Source organism: Gobius niger, assembly GCF_951799975.1.
Source record: "Gobius niger genome assembly, chromosome: 8".
In the NCBI taxonomy this organism is placed as follows: domain Eukaryota; kingdom Metazoa; phylum Chordata; class Actinopteri; order Gobiiformes; family Gobiidae; genus Gobius; species Gobius niger.
The window spans coordinates 6,573,121-6,593,226 of record NC_136859.1 but is presented as its reverse complement, the minus strand read 5'-3'; the positions used below and the strand labels follow the sequence as shown (position 1 = coordinate 6,593,226).

The 20,106-nt window shown below is 39.4% G+C and overlaps 2 protein-coding genes across 2 annotated transcripts; both read left to right on the top strand.

Annotated features, from left to right (window-relative positions):
• Window positions 1–677: 677 nt before the first annotated feature.
• Window positions 678–11,712, top strand: LOC306966809 (lysosomal thioesterase PPT2-like; the record flags this gene model as incomplete). Its single annotated transcript, XM_079561625.1, has 8 exons — window positions 678–821; window positions 2,255–2,408; window positions 9,919–10,014; window positions 10,129–10,233; window positions 10,314–10,397; window positions 10,540–10,624; window positions 11,109–11,163; window positions 11,569–11,712. 8 exons carry the CDS (start codon window positions 678–680, stop codon window positions 11,710–11,712), a joined length of 867 nt encoding a protein of 288 aa, XP_079417751.1.
• A 1,439-nt stretch (window positions 11,713–13,151) lies between these two features.
• On the top strand, window positions 13,152–19,235 carry LOC306966325 (lysosomal thioesterase PPT2-like). Its single transcript, XM_079561050.1, has 8 exons — window positions 13,152–13,293; window positions 14,730–14,883; window positions 15,370–15,465; window positions 16,287–16,394; window positions 16,469–16,552; window positions 16,650–16,734; window positions 17,315–17,369; window positions 19,010–19,235. The coding sequence occupies exons 1-8, from the start codon at window positions 13,153–13,155 to the stop codon at window positions 19,151–19,153; spliced, it is 867 nt and encodes a 288-aa protein (XP_079417176.1). The 5' UTR covers window position 13,152; the 3' UTR covers window positions 19,154–19,235.
• The last annotated feature ends 871 nt before the right edge of the window (window positions 19,236–20,106 follow it).

The following is a 20,106-nucleotide window of genomic DNA, read 5'->3' as shown; positions in this document are numbered from 1 at the left end:
TCACCTAATTTTTGTCACAACTGAAACATAATACAGAATGTTACACACAAACATTCACACTGCACTCTCAAGTAAACATATGTCCAAGTACTTTTCTACTTTTACTTGAGTATTTATTTGGGTCTCTACTTTTCATACTTGAGTAAAACCATTTCAAAGTAACATTATTCTCGTAAATATTTTTGGCAACTCTACCCACCTCTGCTTACTTCTGCTTGAGAATTACAACACTACTTTATTTATAAATAAAGGGAACACTTGGAGTTACATTGTGTTGTTCAAGTGCTTCCTTATTTATTTTTTGAGCGGTATATAATCAGTATATGTACTTTTAATTTTGGCAAAAGCTTCATGTGATAGATAAAATTATGCAGTTTGTGTACTTCTCTTCAAACAACAAAACAAGCTACTATGTTCAAAAATGCTTTAAAAAAAAATATATATATAGGCTTTTTCACTGTTCACTTTTTTTCTCAAAATTCATGTCACAGAAGTCACATAATTAATCAATAATTGAAATGAATGCACAATAATCAGCTATAACGCAGGTAGGTTACCTGTGCCGTGTGGGAGTGGCTCTCTCGCCCTGTGAATACTTGAGCGACACAGGAGGAAGTGTCGCTCAGTTGTAGAAGTGTCGCTCAGCAGTAGAGTTGTTCTTTATTTTGACAATGACAATGAAGTCCTCTGTGGTCCGGTCACTTGGGCTGTGTCTGCTCCTCTCCTGGTCCAGCTCAGAGGCCTACAAGCCGGTCATCATCGTGCACGGACTCCTCGAAGGAGCCACAGCAATGAGGACCATCACTGAGTTCATTCAAGAGGTAAGGTGGACCTGAACTACACACAAACAACACTGAGCCTGATCAGGGGACATCTCTCACTGACAAATACTAAAGCATTTAAGCTGAGAACATTTCAAATTTGCAACTCTTTTTTTTTTTCTGTTATTTCTCCAAAAGACGACAACTTTAACCTCTTAACTCCCGCCTGAACCGAGAGGATCTTTTTCCTCACGTCATCAGATTTTTTTTCTATCATTTTTTGGATAGGTATTCAATTCAATGATAAAAAATGATAAAAACTTTTTTGTCATTTTTTTATCACATTTTTGTAATTTGTTGTCAATTTTTGGTCATTTTTTTGTCCATTTTTTATAATTTTTTGGTCATTTTTCTGTCCATTTTTTGGTTACATTTTGTCACATTTCCGTCATTTTTTGGTCACATTTTTTGGTCACATTTTTTGGTCACATTTTTTTGTCATTTTTTGTCAAATTTGTATCACATTTTTGTCACATTATTTGTATTTTTTGTCAAATTTGTATCATATTTTTGTCACATTTTTGTCAATATTTCGTCAATTTTCTGTCAATTTCTTGTGACATTTTTGCCACTTTTTCATCAATTTTTCATCACTTTTTTTGCCAATGTTTTCTCACTTTTTTGTCACATTTATATCATTGTTTTTCGTCTCAGTTTTGTTGCTATTTTCACAGCTTTTTCCAGAAGCTTATGGACTGGGGTAAAGCCAAACTGGAGAAAATGTGCTCGGTTCAGGTGGGAGTTAAGGGGTTAAAATGTCCGCTCCTGTCTTAAAACCGTGGAATATTCCTGCCTGATATATATTTGTGCTGCGGTTTTCTCAATGAAAGCATGTTAAAGTCTCCAATCTCCATGGAGACGAGCTGGTGATGTCCCGCCTCCAGACTGTAAAATCAAGAATGGACATATTGTGGCCGACTTCTTCCTGAAACCATAAGAAAATGGCGACTGGCTCCGGAAGTTCCTGGCTTCTGTGGACTTTCCACTAGAAACTTTGGTGACATTTTACTATTCTATATACTTGAGCTGGCTCCAAAAAAAACAGTGAAATTGCTAGCATGAACGAGCTTCAGCTAACCTGCGCTAAACGCTGTGGGGAAAGCTCAGTCCATTCTTAGTTTTACAGTCTGCTCCCAGCAAAAGCATGAGATACGTCTGAAGATGCATTTTTCCAACAAGAACTACCTGTTATGCTCTGAAGTTGCTGCAGTTGGTCAGGTCTAGGTTCAGCAACACTATGTGCCCAAAGAACGAGACCAGGTTATTCCCTGATGGCATTAGCATATTCCAAGACCACAATGCCAGGATTCATCTGGTTCCGAGTCTAGATCTTAATCCCACTGAGGATCTTTAGGATGTGCTGGAGAAGGCTTTGCACAGTGGTCAGGTCACACTCTCCCATCATCAATACAGTCAAACGCTTTGGATTTCAGGCCCACCCCGGCACTGAGGTGACTGCCCTAGACCTGTTCGGCGGAGGATCCAGTCTGAAACCTCTGTGGACTCAGGTCGAGCATTTCAGACTAGCGGTGGAGGTCATACAGAACCGGACTGAAGATGGGGCTCACCTGCTCTGCTTCTCACAAGGTAAGTTTTTGTTATTTTGAACTCCACACTATAGGAACAGGGAAGTGAGTGGTGTTTTCTCATATCTGTTGAAAAACTACCTCTGGAACCTCCAAACCTGTTGAACCTGAAGCTGAGTGGTGTCGAGGGAGGAGCCTGACTGGAAATCACACTTTTACAGTTCTTAAAATAGCTCAGTTGCTTTCAAGCTAAAATAACAGTTACAGCTCATTTTATGGCCACATATTCTTCATTCTCTGGGTATTTGCAGACATGTGGATAAATGCTTTGTTTTTTCTGAAACTCAGCTGTAAATTAAAGCAGATTTGACAGGATAAAAACATGTATATCAAACAATGCAGAGTTTACATCACCGGTCACGACTGAAAGTTGTGAGTTTGGACACAACAAACAATGTGATTTCACATTGTTACCCGGCCCGGATACCTTTACATTATTAGCGATACCTGTACTTTAATGATACTTGGTTTACGATATCAATAACTGGACACCTATACTACAATATTAATCATCTAGAACCATGAAACAGAACAATAGTGTTAATCTATGCCATAAAAGACAATTTATTTTTAATTTGTATCATTAATTTCAGCCGAAACAACCAAGGCACTTTCTTTATTACAGTCCTTGGACCCAACAACATCAAAACTTGGAAAGATATGATTATTTTCAGTACCTGCTTTCAATAGCTTTATTTTTTTGATATTGGTAGTACCTAAACTTCTTTTTCAATACCATACTGGTATTATCATATATTATATTAAAGGTGTATTTTGCAACTTTTATGTGGAAAAAAAAGTTGATATTTGTGCCTATTTGACCTGGTAGTAGTGACCCAGTGGCTGTATGAGTGGTCAGCATGGGGCATTTTCTTTGGATCACAGTGGTCTCTAGGACACTCCAGGATCAGTTGTTTGGAAGGTTTTCACTGCTGACCGACCCTCTCACCAGAAAACCTACAAAACAATTGATCCTTGAGCGTCCTAGACCACTGTGATGGAAAGAAAAGGCGCCATGCTGACCACTCATACAGCCACTGGGTCACTACCTGGTAAACTATGTGCTAATATCAACTTTTTTTTCACACAACAGTTGCATGATGCACCTTTAAAGAGACTACACGGAGTTTAAAAATACTTAAATTAAGTATTTTCCTCCCCCGTCACGTTCCAGCAATGTCCTAATGTGTAGAATGAGCTCAGAGCTATTCACCACAACTGCCTCTAAATTCCTGCACTGTCACTCAAAAAGGTGTTAATTCGGGTCTGAAGTGCCGTCATGCATGAGCTTAATATAGAAGCTGCAGTTACACGTAAGACCTGAGGTGGCAGTAGTGAGTACAAAAAGGACCAACTTGTATCCAGTCTCTTTAAACCCTGATGAAGACCTGTCGGTTGAAACATGACACTGGACAAAAAGACCTAAAATCCGGGAAGATTTAACCCAGTATATGTCCGTATTTGTCAAAGATCCGGAGAATATCCGGAGATATGCAAACCGTATCTTCGACGTATGCAAATTCGGATCTTCCCGGATCGGGACCACTTTTGTATCCGGGAATATCCGAACTCCGGATATTTATCCCTGAAATATACGGAGATATCCGGAAGCCAGTATATGTCAAAGATCCGGAGAATATCCGGAGATATGCAAGCCGTATCTTCGAGGTATGCAAAGTTCGGATCTTCCCGGATCGGGACCACTTTTGTATCCGGGAATATCCGAACTCCGGATATTTATCCCTGAAATATACGGATATCCGGATCCCGTATTCTCAAAAGATTCATCACGGATCTTTAGTTCTATGATCTCCCCGCATATTTTCTGTATCTTCTAAAGATCGACGGATATTATCCCTCTTGTATCCGGAAAATATACGGAAACCGAATCTCCGACAGATCCATTTCGGATCCCCTTGCATATTATTTGTATCTTTTGGAGATCTCCGGATTTTTATCCCTCTGGTACACCAAAATATCCTGATCCCAAATCCTTAACAGGTCCCATCTGTGATCTCACTTAAGATCTCGTTTGATATAGTTGGAACTTACTGCATATTTCACAGATATGACAAAATGCCTGTGCATCTTACAGTATATTTAAGTGAAGATACCATATTTCTGGAATCTCTAATTTATTAACCATGTCACATTTTGGAAATGTCAAACATTCAAAACATATCGGGGGAAAAAAGCTTGCTTTTACATAATACATTTGCCTGCAAAGCACATTCTCTCTCCAAACTGAAATCAGATAATCAATGAAACTATTCACATATGAACCATAAAAACATTTCCAATAACCTTTCAAACTGTCCTGTTTGGAGAGAAGGGATATGACTTGAAGCAGTGTGGAAGTGCCACAACTAAACTAGATTTAATCTTGGACTAATGACAGATGGTAAAAACATGTACAATAGGCGAATCCTCCAGCCAGACTTGGATCCACTTCTGGAGATTGGTCCCTGGGGGCGGTCCTGCCGTCACTCACTGCTCCTGGCGGGTTGTCCCAGCAGCGTCAAAGGATGGGTCAAATGCCAAGGACACTTTTCTTTGTATAGTTGATGTATAATGACAAATAAAGCGCCTTAATCTTAAACTGTACCAGGACTAGACCTGGACTGAACCAAGAATTGAAACAGTACAAAAGTAATACTTCTCGATTAGGGCGGCACAATTGTATATTAATATCAATAACATTCTTTTAGACTTGTGTTGTAATTATCAATCTTTAAGATTCAAGATTCAGATGAGACTCACTTTGACGTAACATTTTACACATAAGAGTGAAAACTTCACATGCATTCTAGAACATGAGGACAGATTTAGTTTGGAATTACCTAAGAATTGCAGTCATTTCCAATTTGCTTTGAAAACAATTAACTGTGCTGCCCTATGCGACGCGTGGGACAAATATTTTTTCATTCGCCAAGGAAAAATAAAAAGAGAGCTTCCAAGGTTACTGTGTTCTGTGGGGGAAGTCGCAACATCATGACCACACAGGCTGGACCGTCCGCCCTGTCCGACTGTTTCATGACATTACACAGTTGTGAGGCTGGGTGTCTCTTTGGGTTTCACTGGTGTCCTCTTCAGAAAAACAGCAGGCAGAGGAGCCCCATCAGCCAGTGGCCTCCACTTTCACAGGATTCAGGTGCTTTAAGAAAAAAAAAAAAAACATAAATATGTTGTGTTTATATACAGTAAATCAGCATCAAATACTTTTTGCACAAAGCCCTACATGCATGTAAGGATAGCTTTTGTTTGCTTACTTAATTTGAAATGCGTTTAGCTTACCTGTTTGTCTTGGCATGAAGATGGCCTTAAATTATGGTCTATTGCGCTCATAAGGGTTGCATGTTCCTGAAAAAAAAGCAAGGCAATGTCACTAAGGAGTGCTTAAAAAAAACAAAAAAGTATCTTGAAGGAAGCGAATGATAAAATAAGCAGTTAGATGAATACACACTGTAGGTCAAACCTAGTATTAATGGAGACAAATCTAAGTGTTTATCTTGGAAATCTGATTCAATGTTTTCGCCCCCATGTCTGAATGAGTAGTTATGCAGAACCAAGGCTTTAACAAAAGGTAAAGAATCAAATCTAATCTCCTAGCAAACAGTTCACAACTCACACAAATGTTCCTTCACCAGGCTGTGGTTCAAAGAGAAAGTCACGTTGGCTCTGCGCTGTCCATTTCTCCAGCTCGGTCCTCCCTCTGTGTCTCCAGTGTCCTCGTCTGCAGCTCCTCACTGTTCATGTGCAGCACTGCAGGTGACAAAACTGAGTTTCATTTGACCAACCTAGTATGTAAAACCGCAGTGTAGGAGAGGCTTTCCTGTACTTACCTTATTTGTGGGCCTCAGATTGTGGTCTTCCTCTTCTCCAGGGTACTCAATGTGGCCTCTCGGGGTGTGTGAGCCACTGTTGAGAAGAAGCCAATCACTGAGCATCCAAGAGGCTCTGTGCACACAAGCGACACATCAGCCGCTGGTTCTCCACTCGTTATTTTCCTATCTAAGATTATTACAATAAATATTTCAAAATGGATGGATGTAACACAACTTCACTGGAGGATAATGTGTGTTCATAATGGAGGGTGTGAAATGGCACCAAGATCAGAACTACGTGAAGTCTTTAGTTTAAATTAGAACATTTTTTCTGCCATTTCTTTTAATTGAACATTAACTTTCAGTATTCTCATCCAACACATTTCCAGTGCTTGCAGCCTGCCACATGTGTTCAATACACTGCTAATCTTTCATAAGAAAAGGATGTATATGTACTATATATGGTAAATACACTACTTTGTAAAAAGTGTTGAAAATCACCTCTGTCTTCTCCCTCAACTGCAGTGGTGTCATCTCTTCTTCCCTGCACACCACTTCCTGTCTGCCAGTACCCTGTTAAAAGACAAATATGGTGAAGTTGTGGCTCATTAGACAGATAAATAGTATTTCGCATAGGGGAAAGGAAATCATTTTTGTACAGCACTTTACACAGAACACACCCAAAGCCCTACGTAAGGGACACAAGCTTCCAATTATTGCCAACGTACCCTCTTACCCCCTCCGTCAACTTACTCAAGATACCCGATATTTCCGCATGGTCTTCCATCGTGGTACAATCCCGCCCAAGCTGCTCAGCCTCTGACCCCTGACTCGAACAGGCATTGTCAAAGTGGCATGGCCTGTAAATAAGAATAATCATTACATTCTAAAATCACAACAAACAAGATAAAAAACTAAAGGCAGATGATACAAACATCTGTTGGGACATTAATACTTTTCCCCTCCCAATGCTCGGCCGTAAAGGCCAGAAAGGCTGATTTAAAACAGTATGACAAAAATATGATTGAACTTACTGTCCTAAATGGTCACATTTACACAGCGCCTTTCTACCTACTTTTGAAGCACTAAAAGCGCTTTATATCAAGGAATCACTCACCCATTCACACTCATACACCTGTGTATGCAGACACTGGAGGCAAGGTGGAGGAAGTGTTTTGCCCAACGACACAATGACAGTGCGCACCTGTCCGAATGGATCTAAACACATAAAACAAAACAGGCTGATACAGTATATAACAACCCTTTAGTTTTCTTTTTCATTTTTTTTACTTGCCTCAAATTGACATCCACCCTGGTCCTCATCCATGTGTGGACAGCATTCAGATCCATCCAAAACTTTTGTGGCAAAGCAAATATGGACATTATTAATAGTAAAAGCATAAACAGTAAATGATTACAAGATGCAAACGAGATTGAATGCAGCATGAAAGTGCAATATTTTTGGCACTTAGCAAATAAGGTAAGAAAATAATGAGTAATACTTATTTTTACCAGGTTTGTGCTGGCTTGACACACACAGTCTGTCTCAGAGACACACACTTAAAGTTTAGTCTTTTAGGCTTTCAAAATAAAACAGCGCCAAGCAGTGTAAATATTAAACTTTTTGGTGCAAGGCATTAATGTTTAGCACCAAATGCATTATTAATATTATCATGTTGTTTTGTAAATGACATGACTCAGTCCAATTTATTAAAATAGAAGGCTATGCAGCACAATTTAGTGGCAAACTAATTTTAACTATAACCAAAAAAAAAACGGTTGGCTTATCTTTAGCTCATTTATTAGACTTGTATTTTGTAACCCAGGGACAGTAGAAAATAATGTGAGTGTTTTGTCTGATTGCTAGCGACACAGTGCCAATATCCTCAGTGAAGTAAAATACTTACGTAAATGCCAGACATCGGTCGTTAGATAAAGCTAGCCATTAGCACAAGTATGCTAACTTAGCATGCTAGCTATCTAACGGTTCTCGGCGCGGAGTTCTAGTCCCAAGGATCCAGTTTTGGTTTTTGGTTTGCTTCGACTTCTCCCACCCGAGGCTTAGTCGATGTTGTGTCCATTTCACTCTGCTGGGTCCAAGTCCGAAGAGAACGTACATTAGGAAGAACATTTTCTCTCTCCGTGTGTCCGGAGCTCGCACCGCTCCCCGCTCTGGCCGCAACACAGACTGTACAGCGCGAGCGCCCGTCTCTGTTACTCCCGCCCACAACAGGTGCACGAGCCAATCGGCTTTCGCGCCACAACTATTTCAAAATAATCTAGCTCCCTGATTGGTTCTTATTTTTCGGTTGAATGTAGTTATTTTCCGGTATGTTGAAGCATAATCGTAATTTTGAGTGTATTTTCAACCTAGACGCCATCACCAATGCAAGGATAAATATTCGCTTCTTTTAGTAGAAGAAACTTGTGACGCGCATCAAGGTCTCAATGGCACAGTAGACAGTGCGCGTGCATGTGCCCCCTCCTCCACCCCACCACCCATTAGAGTGAACCTGGCCTCCCATCATACTCAAATTTAAATGAAAAATATGTCAATCGTTTGTGCTACGTTTGTGCTGTTTTGTGCTGTAAAAATCTTTGTTTGTGCTGTTACCGTTTTTGAGATATTAATGATTGTTTTATTGGTCAGATCTGAGGTCACCCTGCTTGTTATAAAATTCCAAAACAGGAAAAAATGGTGTCACTGTTTCCTCTACATCTGTGCTGTTTTGTGCTGTAAAGATTTCCATTTGTACGGGTTTGGTTTTTAAACTATTACAAACTTTAGAGTCTTAAGGCGTTCACCCTCGTCCTCTGAGGCGCGCGCACGTGTCAGAGGCGCACGGCAACACACACTGCATGCAAAAATCATCAATATCTCAAAAACGATAACAGCACAAACGAAGATTTTTACAGCACAAACGATTGACATATTTTTCATTTAAATTTCAGTATGATGGGGGGCCAGGTTCACTCTAATCCACCTCCTGATTAAAGTTTTAGGCCATGTCACTCTCATATCTACAAATATGATTGAACATGTACCAAAATTGAACCTGCGAGAATCCAGTATGGATATTTTTCCGGATTTGTCGCGGATAGTCATATCTCACAGATCCGGAGAGATGCACCACTGGATCTGTACAGTAACATTAACAAGCTCATAAAGTGAGGCTTTATGTTGTCTAAATATCTCCAAAATACTGCCCGTACATATGTAAAGATTATTTAATGAAATATTGCCAAATAAAAAAAAATTAAATTCTCAGATCCGGAAAGATAATTATATGCATATGTCAGGATCTGTGACGGATCAGATCCTCCCGGATTTTCCAGGATACTTTCCGGATATCTGACAGATCCATGAACTAGGATCTTACTATATCTTCCCGGATTTTAGGGCTTTTTGTCCAGTGTGATGGCTTGGCAGACTAAATAAAGGCCTTTCAAGTACTTCCTGTGCATATTTGATTAGAGTGCCTGAATTTGCTGCTATTTTGAGACTTTCCAAGAGCATCTACACAAAGATTGTTAGAATACATTGGGACACCTAGAGCAAGCAGTCATTTTGTTGTTTCTACCATACTTATTGTTTAACAGTACTCAGCCCTAGGTGAACCTTTAACTACATTCTGTATGAGCTGTACAAAGTCATGTTGAAAACAGTTGATGATTGTCTTGTTGCAGGCGGGGTGATCTGCAGAGCGCTGCTGTCTGTAATGCCGAAGCACAACATCCACTCCTTCATCGCTCTGTCGTCTCCTCTGGCCGGACAGTACGGAGGTCAGTGTTAATCCTGAACAATATTGAACTAACAATGAACTAATTATGAAAACATATTAGTAAGTAAGCAATAATTAACTGTAATAACATTTTTAATTTCACTCTTTTGTGCAGACACGGATTATTTAAAGATGTTCCCCAAAACTCTGAAGGAGAACATGTACAAACTGTGTTACAATAAACTTGGTCAGGAGCTGTCCATCTGCCAGTACTGGAACGGTCCGTTACAAATCCAATGTTTTACACAAATGCATGAATCATGCCAATCATTCTTTACCATTTTATAATCTTCTCGTCAGATCCCCATCACAGACACAAGTATTTGAAACGAAGCAACTTCCTGGCGCTGATTAATGGAGAGAAAGAGCATAACGATACAAAAGGTAAAAGGTTCTGACCAAGATTGAAACTTAACTAAAGACAAGAGATTAGCCAAGACAAGGCAAAAACTACAAGACAGGAACAAACAACGAGCTGAACCAAGACTTCATCCAGGTCTAAACCAGGTCATGTTTTTTTCCTCAGTCTGGAGAGAGAACTTCCTGAGAATAAAGAAGTTGGTTCTGATCGGAGGACCAGACGATGGAGTCATCACGCCATGGCAGTCCAGGTTTGGAACCACCCATTCACCAAACTTCTCCCACACTCCCCATAAATAACTAGAAAACATAAACCTTTCACTACCACAAAATTGGGCTTTGTTAAATGCTTCATTGCCTGTACGTATATCTTTAATAAAAATTTGAAACCAGTCCATTACACTGAATAAAAGAGAATGAGGGAAACTGAATGTCTAAATTGCTCTTTAATGCCCTTAATATTTATTGTTACCAAAATGAGACTTAATCAGAGGAACACCAGGGTTACTATTCTTACAAGGCCGTGTTTTGTCCGGTCTACACCAGGTGGCGCTGCACATCAAACAATACTGTACCATAACAAGGATCTATGGCTTTATTGTATTATATTTATTGGATTATGTAACAAATCCACACCCCACTACCCCACTGTAACAGTTCAATAAACGTTATTTGCATGGTTTTGATATTGACATTGATGCTTCTTCTGTTCTTCCCTTTGTTTTAAATCCTCAGTCACTTTGGATTTTTCAGCAGCAACGAAACTGTGGTGGAGATGAGGAACCAGCAGGTGGGTTTCTATTCACCTTCATGCTCATGCCCCGGCGTGTATTTACTGTACTGTATGTATTGAAGCATTAGTATTTTCTCAGAAGAGAAGAGCATTTCTGAAATGGTTTTACTGACATGAAGTCTTTACAGGACACTTATAACAACCCGAGTTAGACCAGATGTCCATATAAGGCCATCAGAATTTATTTTAGTGCCATTGTAAGTGAAGGTGCATTCACACACTAGGAATTCTCTTCAGTGCAATTGTGCAACATGAAACACAGAGTAGTAATAAGTCCATATAAAGGCATGCATATGTAACCTTGTGAGTTACTAATGATGACAGTGCTTCTTCCATCTGATGTAGAGCTATGATACCTTCTGGACTTTTGCTGTAGCTTTATGTTTCTCTTTGTTTTTCCAGTTCTACATGACGGACGTCTTTGGCCTGAAGACGTTGGACCTTCGTGGGGACGTCTCTGTCTGCAAACAGCCCGGTGTCCGGCACACGAACTTCCGTAGGAGCGTCTCGGTGTTCAACAACTGCATCCGGGACTGGCTCACATGAACGACTAGACCCGCCACATTATTTACTATATACAATGACTGTTCAGTGTTAGTTAACTGAGATTGTTACTTCAATTGTCGAAGATAATTATTGAGCCCAATTTTTCACATACTGACGAGACTGTGATACTGTTTACGTTTTATTGATTTTATTTGTGGAATATTTTTGAAGTGCAAAATGTAAACGGCCTGCATTTAAAGCACTTTGCATTATTTTGTGTATAAATTGTGCTTTAAATAAACTTTATAACTAAAGAAAGTTAACTTTGTTTTCACATCAGATTTATATGAATTTAAGATATGCTTAAGCACATTGATAAAAAAGATGTACATGGCCGATCATGCTGTAGTGTAGTGACATGGCATATGATCTTTTACTTTTATCGCTATATTTTCTTCAGCAACATAGAGCCACTTAGAGCTTTAATCTTGTTCTTGTTGCAAGTCAAAAGTAGACAAAACAGCCTTTCTCATTTGAAAAAGGAAAACTTCCTGATGTCCATTCTCTAATGCACGGCAAACATGTCTGTAGCCTCAGACAACCCTGTGTTTGGAACAAGAGTCAAGAAATAGCTGCATGATGTAGCCTTTGTGAGCTGATCATTAGTGCAGTCACCATCTCTGACTGATGCTTCACAGTGAAAAGTAACAATCAGCCAAATACAGTGTGTATTTTAAACTATAGGCTCATTCAGTGGTTTGTGTATCGCTGACGGCCAGTAAGCGATTCTTCTTCTTGTTTTCATAATCCTAACGTACGGCTATCATTTAAGTTGATAACTGCTTTCTCTTCTGCCTTTGAAAGAATTAAGCCACATGAGGTCATTAAATGCACATATTGTTTTTTAGTGCAAGCATCTTTGTGCCAGATTATCAGCTCAGCAGGAGGCCTGTGGTTGATTTGGATACATCTATGAGTTGTTATGCCAGAAAACATACATAACACTAAGCAACTTTGTGCGTCTGGAAAAGCTCTATATAAAACTAATGCATTATTATTATTAACCTTAACCATTTCTCTGTTCCATATACCCTAATGTGTGTCAAGGAAAGCCCTGTTTTTGTGGGGGATACATTTATAGCACGCAAACAGTTTATAATGGTGCAGGAAGGGACTGAGGGTGTTTCTATAATAAAGCAGTAAACACTACCTGCTTGTAATTGGCAAAAACGTATATGTAGTTGAGGTAGGTTCAGGTGTTTGGACCTTAAAACACGGAGCAGCACTACACAACTCCAGGTCTGTTTTAAGTGAGTGAACAATGCCAGGTAAAAAAAAAAAAAAAAGCGAGAAGGTCAACTTCTACTTCAACCTCAATTTTAATAGGGGGGAGTCGACTTCAATAGGAGTAGTTGTGACTTTAAGGAAGTCCTTGTGAATAACTTTACAGCACAGGAGGAAGTGTCTCTCAGTTGTAGGTGATATTTGCCACACAGAGCGATGAAGTCCTCTGTGGTCCATCCACTGCTGTTCCTGCTCCTCTCCTACTTCACATCAGAGGCCTACAAACCCGTCATTATCGTGCACGGACTGTTCGATGGCCCAAAACAGTTCAAAGCGCTCACTGGGTTCATTCAGAAGGTAAGACCTAGATATTCTCACTCTTTTCACCTCTTTTTGAGACAGCTCTATGGGGGTGCCACAAGGCTGTGTTTTGGGCCCACTCTTATTCTGTCCTTACGTTCTGTTGTAAATGTACCTGGACAATGCTGTGATTTGTGTCTGGGCCAACTCGAAAAACTTCAGCTGTGCTCCAGTGTGCAATAGGAAACCTCAGATCGGACAGTGCACAAAGCTGTCGGCAGGCTCCTCTCTAGAAACGATTAAACATCCTTTTCTTGCTGGTGCTTTTAGCTGTGTTTTGAATTTGATATGTGATACAAACTAGAGCTCTGTATAACTGCTGTCACCATTTATAGCTTCTAAAAAGATGAAGCCTTAGCATGTTCAAAATGTTCCTAATCCAAATCCACGTCGACAATAAAACCCAAGCAGATTAAAGGTGCACTTTAAAACTCTTTAGTGAGAAAAATAGAACGTTGGCGATGTCAAAATATGGTGCCTTGGATAATCAAACTGAACGAAATATGACAATAACAAACTTCAAATCCTCAAATTATGATTAGCTTTACTCAAATATTTTGAATAAAAGTACATTTGGCAAAAAGAAACTGTGAACCAAAACCCACACTCGCCAAAAATAAACAACAAATGAGAACCACCGACAGCAATTATGGCAAAAAAAAAGGAAGACATTATTACAAACAAAAGAGAGAAAGGATTTACTCTCACGCATCAATAAGTACAATGCAATGGGGCTGAACGATCGTGGAGCATCTCTATCTGGTTTTCACCTTTCTAACAAAAAATAGCTGTTTACAATAAGATTTCTGCTCAGTTTATAACATTTGAGAAATGACAGAATTAACACGTTTGTTGCGAGGGCGACGGTGGCTCAGTGGTGTTTGAGAAGGGGTCAACTTTCTTTCCCTTTTACAAAATAAAATCGGCAGAGAGATTTTAGTAACAGGGGAAGTTCCAGCTAGCTGTGAAATGATCAAAGTGAGTCGCATGAAGCCATCTTTAAAGGGACTATACAGACTTTAAAAATGTTAAAATTCTGTATTTTCCTCCCCCTACATGTTCCAGCCATGTCCTAATGTGTAGAATGAGCTCAGACCTGTTCCCCACAACTGCCTCTAAAATCCTGCACTGTCACTCAAAAAGGTGTTAATTTGGGTCTGAAGTGCCGTCATGCATGAGCTTAATATAGAAGCTGCAGTTACACGTATAACCCGAGGTGGCAGCAGTGAGTATGAAATAGCAAACTAGCATCTATCCCCTTTAAAAGACTAAAAATACAGAGGAGCACCACCTCATGACATCAGCAAGTGGAAGAGAGCATTTTAGAAGACACATACATTGAAGGAACATCCTCATAACATGTTTATAAGCTCAACAGAGTCCTTTTAGTTTTTAGACCTACATGGAACATACTTGTTTGTGTTTATTTCAAGGCCCATCCCGGCACAGAGGTCACTGCCCTGAACTTGTTCAACGATTTATTGAGTCTCAGACCTTTGTGGACTCAGGTCAAGTCCTTCAGATCTGCTCTCGAGTCCAGGCTGAACCGGACCAAAGACGGGGCTCACCTTCTCTGCTTCTCACAAGGTACAAGCCAGGACTAAAAAAAGTCTAGGCCAGCTCTGACACAGACCGGACTATTTCCAAATGTGGTAAAAGCTTGATTTAAACTGCAAATTAACAGAAAAGGGAAGTGAATCTTAGTAACAGTTTTCATATCAGTGCCATATGTACTTCTGCTTTCGGGTTTTCAAACTTGTTGATGCCAGTGGGGGAGCCCGATAGGAAATAGGCAAGTTATTTGCAGAGCACAATTGGTACACAAAGAAATGAGTGATGCAGAACATAGGTGTGAAAAAAGAACAGAAAATTACACTAAGAAAGCAAACATCATGAATAAAACTGAAATAATACTTAAAAGTTATAATGGAAAATATGCAAATATGCATATCAGGGCAATTTCTTGGTGTTTTTGAATCATTTCTATCACAGAGACAAAAATGTGATGGAAATGACTGACTCCATTTGAAAGCTTAACATAAAAGAGTTTTGTTAACAGTCTTCTTGTTGTAGGTGGGCTGATCTGCAGAGCGCTCCTGTCGGTCATTCCAAACCACAACATCCACTCCTTCATCGCGCTGTCGTCTCCTCTGGCCGGACAGTACGGAGGTGAGTGGAGTTAAAGGAGATGAGATCAATCACAATTTTCATGTGGGTGATTTATGCTTGACTTTCTTCGTTCAGTTTGTTGATCACTTATATGTCTTTGAAGGACATATATAACGATCTAAACATCCCATAGTTTAATGGGGTTGGTGGGCAGCTAAGCTAACACCTTCTCTCTCAGCACATACGTATGAATAAGCTCAAATGACTGTGGCGGTGTCAGCCATGAGCCATGAGATGAAGTGGCAGGTTTGTGAATCACTTATCCAAATATTGATAAGCGAAAACATTAATAGATTTTCTGTTTTAAGATTTATTTCCAAAACAGCTCTCCTACTGAGTTGTATGGGCCGCTCCTCCAACTGAAATTAAGACAAGTCTATTGTTATTCTTATTCCATTGATATTGTATGTTCCAAAAAACCTCACAATATTCAAGTCCCAGTACCTTCTGCTAAGGGCTTGCCTACCCCCAGGGAAAAATGTTCTCCCCTATGCTATTCTATGAAAACAAGCTGAACAATGAATAGATTTTTGACAATCATGTTCTTTGGCTTCATGTATTTTTAAACTTGGATTGTAATTTAAAAAAAAAAACAGTTACAGCTTGAATTTGTCCTTCCACATTAATTTAAAGAGTACATAATATAGTTTTCTGGAAGTTGTTGCTTGTTAAGTCCCGAGACCAAGACTTTTTTTTTTTTAAATGTGTCACCACTTGCGAGACAGACTGATCTTTCCGCCTAAGGTCCATAGTTTGGAAATAAAACCAGTGAAAGTTGAATTGGTTCAGCTTTAATGAATTTCACTCGTGTTTTTGTGCAGGCACAGATTATCTAAAGAAGATTTTCCCTAAGACTCTGAAGAGGGACGTGTACAAACTGTGTTACTGGACATTTGGCCAGGGGATGTCCATCTGCCAGTACTGGAACGGTCACAACATTTTAAATCTACATTTTATTCATCATTCATTTTTATACATTTATTTCAAACTATTTTCCCCACAGATCCCCATCACAGAGACAAATACCTGAAATACAGCAACTTCCTGGCAATGATCAACGGAGAGAAAGAGCATAAGGATACAGACGGTACTGGGACTAAACCAGGACTAAACTGGGCTAAACAAGGACTGAATCCAGGCTAAAAGACAGTCTGATTGACTTCTTTTTCTGTTTTTCTCCTCAGTCTGGAGAAAGAACTTCCTAAGAATAAAGAAGTTGGTTCTGATTGGAGGACCAGACGACGGAGTCATCACTCCATGGCAGTCCAGGTTTGGATCGCACAACACTTGGAGAAAGTGAACAGTTTCTAGCACTCAGTCATTCCTGTCATGGGCAAATGGTTAGCACTCATACCTCACAGTGCCAACGCGTGACCATGAACTGGACATTAACACTACCCATGAATACAATGAAATTTAAAAACAACCTTATGTGTTTTGAAAGTCCCTCTTAACATTTTTTATCAATTGTTGACAAGCAGGCTAGTTGTTATTAGCATTACCGTGGCCATAAATTGCAGTTTTCCTCCCAGATATTAGTGTAGCATGCTTATAAATTCCCTTTATCCTTGTGGGATGTAAGACATGTATAGTATTAGGAAAGTAATGAGTTAAAATATGACTTACTATAAGCAATAACATCACTTAGTAGCCAAACAATAGCTTGACATTAAGAATAGGATATAGCTTTATCTGACCCTGTGGTTTTACTTCTGTCAATTCTGTGAATGAAAACGAGTCAAGCAGATCAACAAAAGCAAAAATGGGGACATTGTTCCTAAGAGGGACATTGTTCCTCTTTGGTCTGTTTGGTTTCTGACTGTTTTTTTCTCTTTGTTTAAATCCTCAGTCACTTTGGATTTTACAACAGCAACGAAACTGTGGTGGAGATGAGGAACCAACAGGTGGGTTTCAAATCACTTTCCATCAGACATGTCAGAGCGGCTGCGTTCACACGAGTAAGAAAAAGTTACACAACAGACGAGAGGATGAAGTGCAATTACAAGAGATTTACGCCTTGATACTAATATGGCATCAACACAATTTAGATTCTATGAAAACAATGCAAATGTCACATAGATCTCTGTAGAGCGTCCACATCAATATACCTGTGCTTGACTTTATACTTTATTGATTATTTACTTGTGAAAAGGTCAGCACTAATGTTAAAGGGGCTAGATGCAAGTTGGCCATTTAATACTCACTACTGCCACCTCAGGTCATGCGTGTAACTGCACCTTCTATATTAAGCTTGTGCATGAACTTTTTGAGTGACAGTGCAGGATTTCAGAGGCAGTTGTGGTGAACAGGTCTGAGCTCATTCGACACATTAGGACAGGGGTCCTCAAACTACGGCGGGCCAAATCCGGCCCCCTACGTGTAGAGCACAAATCCCTGAGTATGTCAAAAAAAAAGTAAGTCTCTAGCCCATTCCTGTGCGGAGTTAGGATATTGTAACTAAATAACCAGTTTACTCATTCCAGCCACTAGGGGGCAATTTGAATAAATACAAAATAATTGGTGTCCAGCAGAGGGCACTTACATAAGAGATCAGAATATAAACACATTATAGCCACGTGGTAAATGAAGCTTACCACCACAGAGTGTGGAGTGAATGAATAATGACTACAGTACTTTGAGAAACTTGTGACACAGGCTTGTAAAGCACAATACAAGTGTGATAAGTTATTACTTTGGTCACATTACATAATGATGTTTTATTTGAAAATAAAAATAAATGGAAATTAAGACAAAGTGTGAAGACTTGATTACTATTTTTGCAAACCACTACAGTGAAACAAATATGTGCCTGAATCAAGTGTTGATCTTGTAGATAGAGTCGTGGGGGTGACTGTGCAGGCGAGTCATCTCTACTTCACAATGAGGCATTTTGGTCTGGGTCATATACAATTCTATGTTATAGCCAACCCGGTCTGGCCCCCCATCACAGTCAGGAACAATAATGTGGCCCCCAGAGAAAAAAGTCTGAGGACCCCTGCACTAGGACATGGCTGGAACATGTAGGGGGAGGAAAATAATTTTAACATGTTTAATCTCTGTAAAGTCCCTTTAAAATCTACACCAATGTCTGATGCAGAATAAACGAGTGGACCGAGTCAGGCCGACCAAAGAGTGTAAACATTTTCCTTAGGGGACACTTAACCTGTGATGCAGACCAGGGTTTATACAGGCAGCAGCTATTCAAATCTAATACGGTTTTATGTCATTTTGATGCCCAAACAGCCTAAAAAAGTTGCCATAAAAACCAAAGAAACAGTCACACGCTTTGATTGCAACATAGTTTCAATTATTTAGGTGCTTCTGCAAAGTCAAAAGATCTAGTGTTGCATTAATTTTTAACCAAGTTCTTGTAATGATAAAGCCTAAAGCCCACATCCCAAAGATTTTCAATTGAGATCTGGACTTTATGGCGGCCAATCCATCCGTTGTTGTGTGTTTGTCTGGAAATATGCCCTTATGATTTATATTCATGGTACTAGAGAGACATGTGTGTGTGTGGACATAAACATATTCTCTTTCCCAGTTTTACGGCAGTGACGCTTTTGGCCTGAAAACGCTGGACGCTCGTGGGGACGTGTCTGTCTGTGAACAGTCCGGAGTCAAACACGTCCAGTGGCACAATAACCACTCAGTGTTCACCTCCTGCATCCAGGACTGGCTCGTCTGAGTCCGGGATCCGCAACTTTGAGTCAAGTTAATTCATAGGTTTCAAACTGTGAAAGGGGAAGGAAGCAGCAGTGGTGGAAAGCAGTAAAAGTGTTGACTCAAGTTCAAACTGTAGGTATTCTTAATTTTACAATTTTAGTGTTAACACTTTGAGCTTTCACAGTGACTTTCTAACATAATTGCACAGCCAGTCGTTCTGATCAGAAGCATCACAATAATAATATCAGCACATTTATTCAGGACAGTTCTTCATGTAAAATAACACACGTTTAACCAGAAGTTGGTAGAGTACCTCAACTGTTTACTGACTTAAAAATAAAAATTGACATAATTAAAAGTAAAAAGTCCCTGAATAATGACTCAAGGGAGGGTAAAAAAATGCCTAATAAAAATACTGAGTGTATAAGACTTATTTATGTTTTACTTTTGAAGAAACAAAGTGAACTTTCTGATATTTCTGAATAAACAGTACAGATTTAATTTGCTATTAAAAAGCTCACCACAAGAGGTCAGTAAATGCCTTTTCGTAGATGTTCCTTTTCCATAAATACTTTGTTTTATCTGCAACAATCTAAATAAAGGCTTTTATGTCACAGTTTTTCTTGGATCTGGGCACAGGTGGGTAGTTCTTGCAGTAGTTTAACAACACAGTACTGTTTTCTAACTTGAGATATATTATTTTGAACGGTACTCTCACTTGAGTGAATGGCAGTAAATCTAAAAAGAATGCTTCATGTTTGACTTTTTATTTTTAAACGAAAGTTATTCTTTCCAAATATTGTATCAACATTTTCACATTCATTCTTGAGGTGCTTTTTTTCTCAGCACTTTTACGGTTTTGGGTCAATACTTCTTAACCTCTTAACTCCCACCTGAACCAGAGGATCTTTTTCCTCACGTCATCAGATTTTTTTTTTTCCATAATTTTTTTGTGGGTATTCAACTCATTTTTGA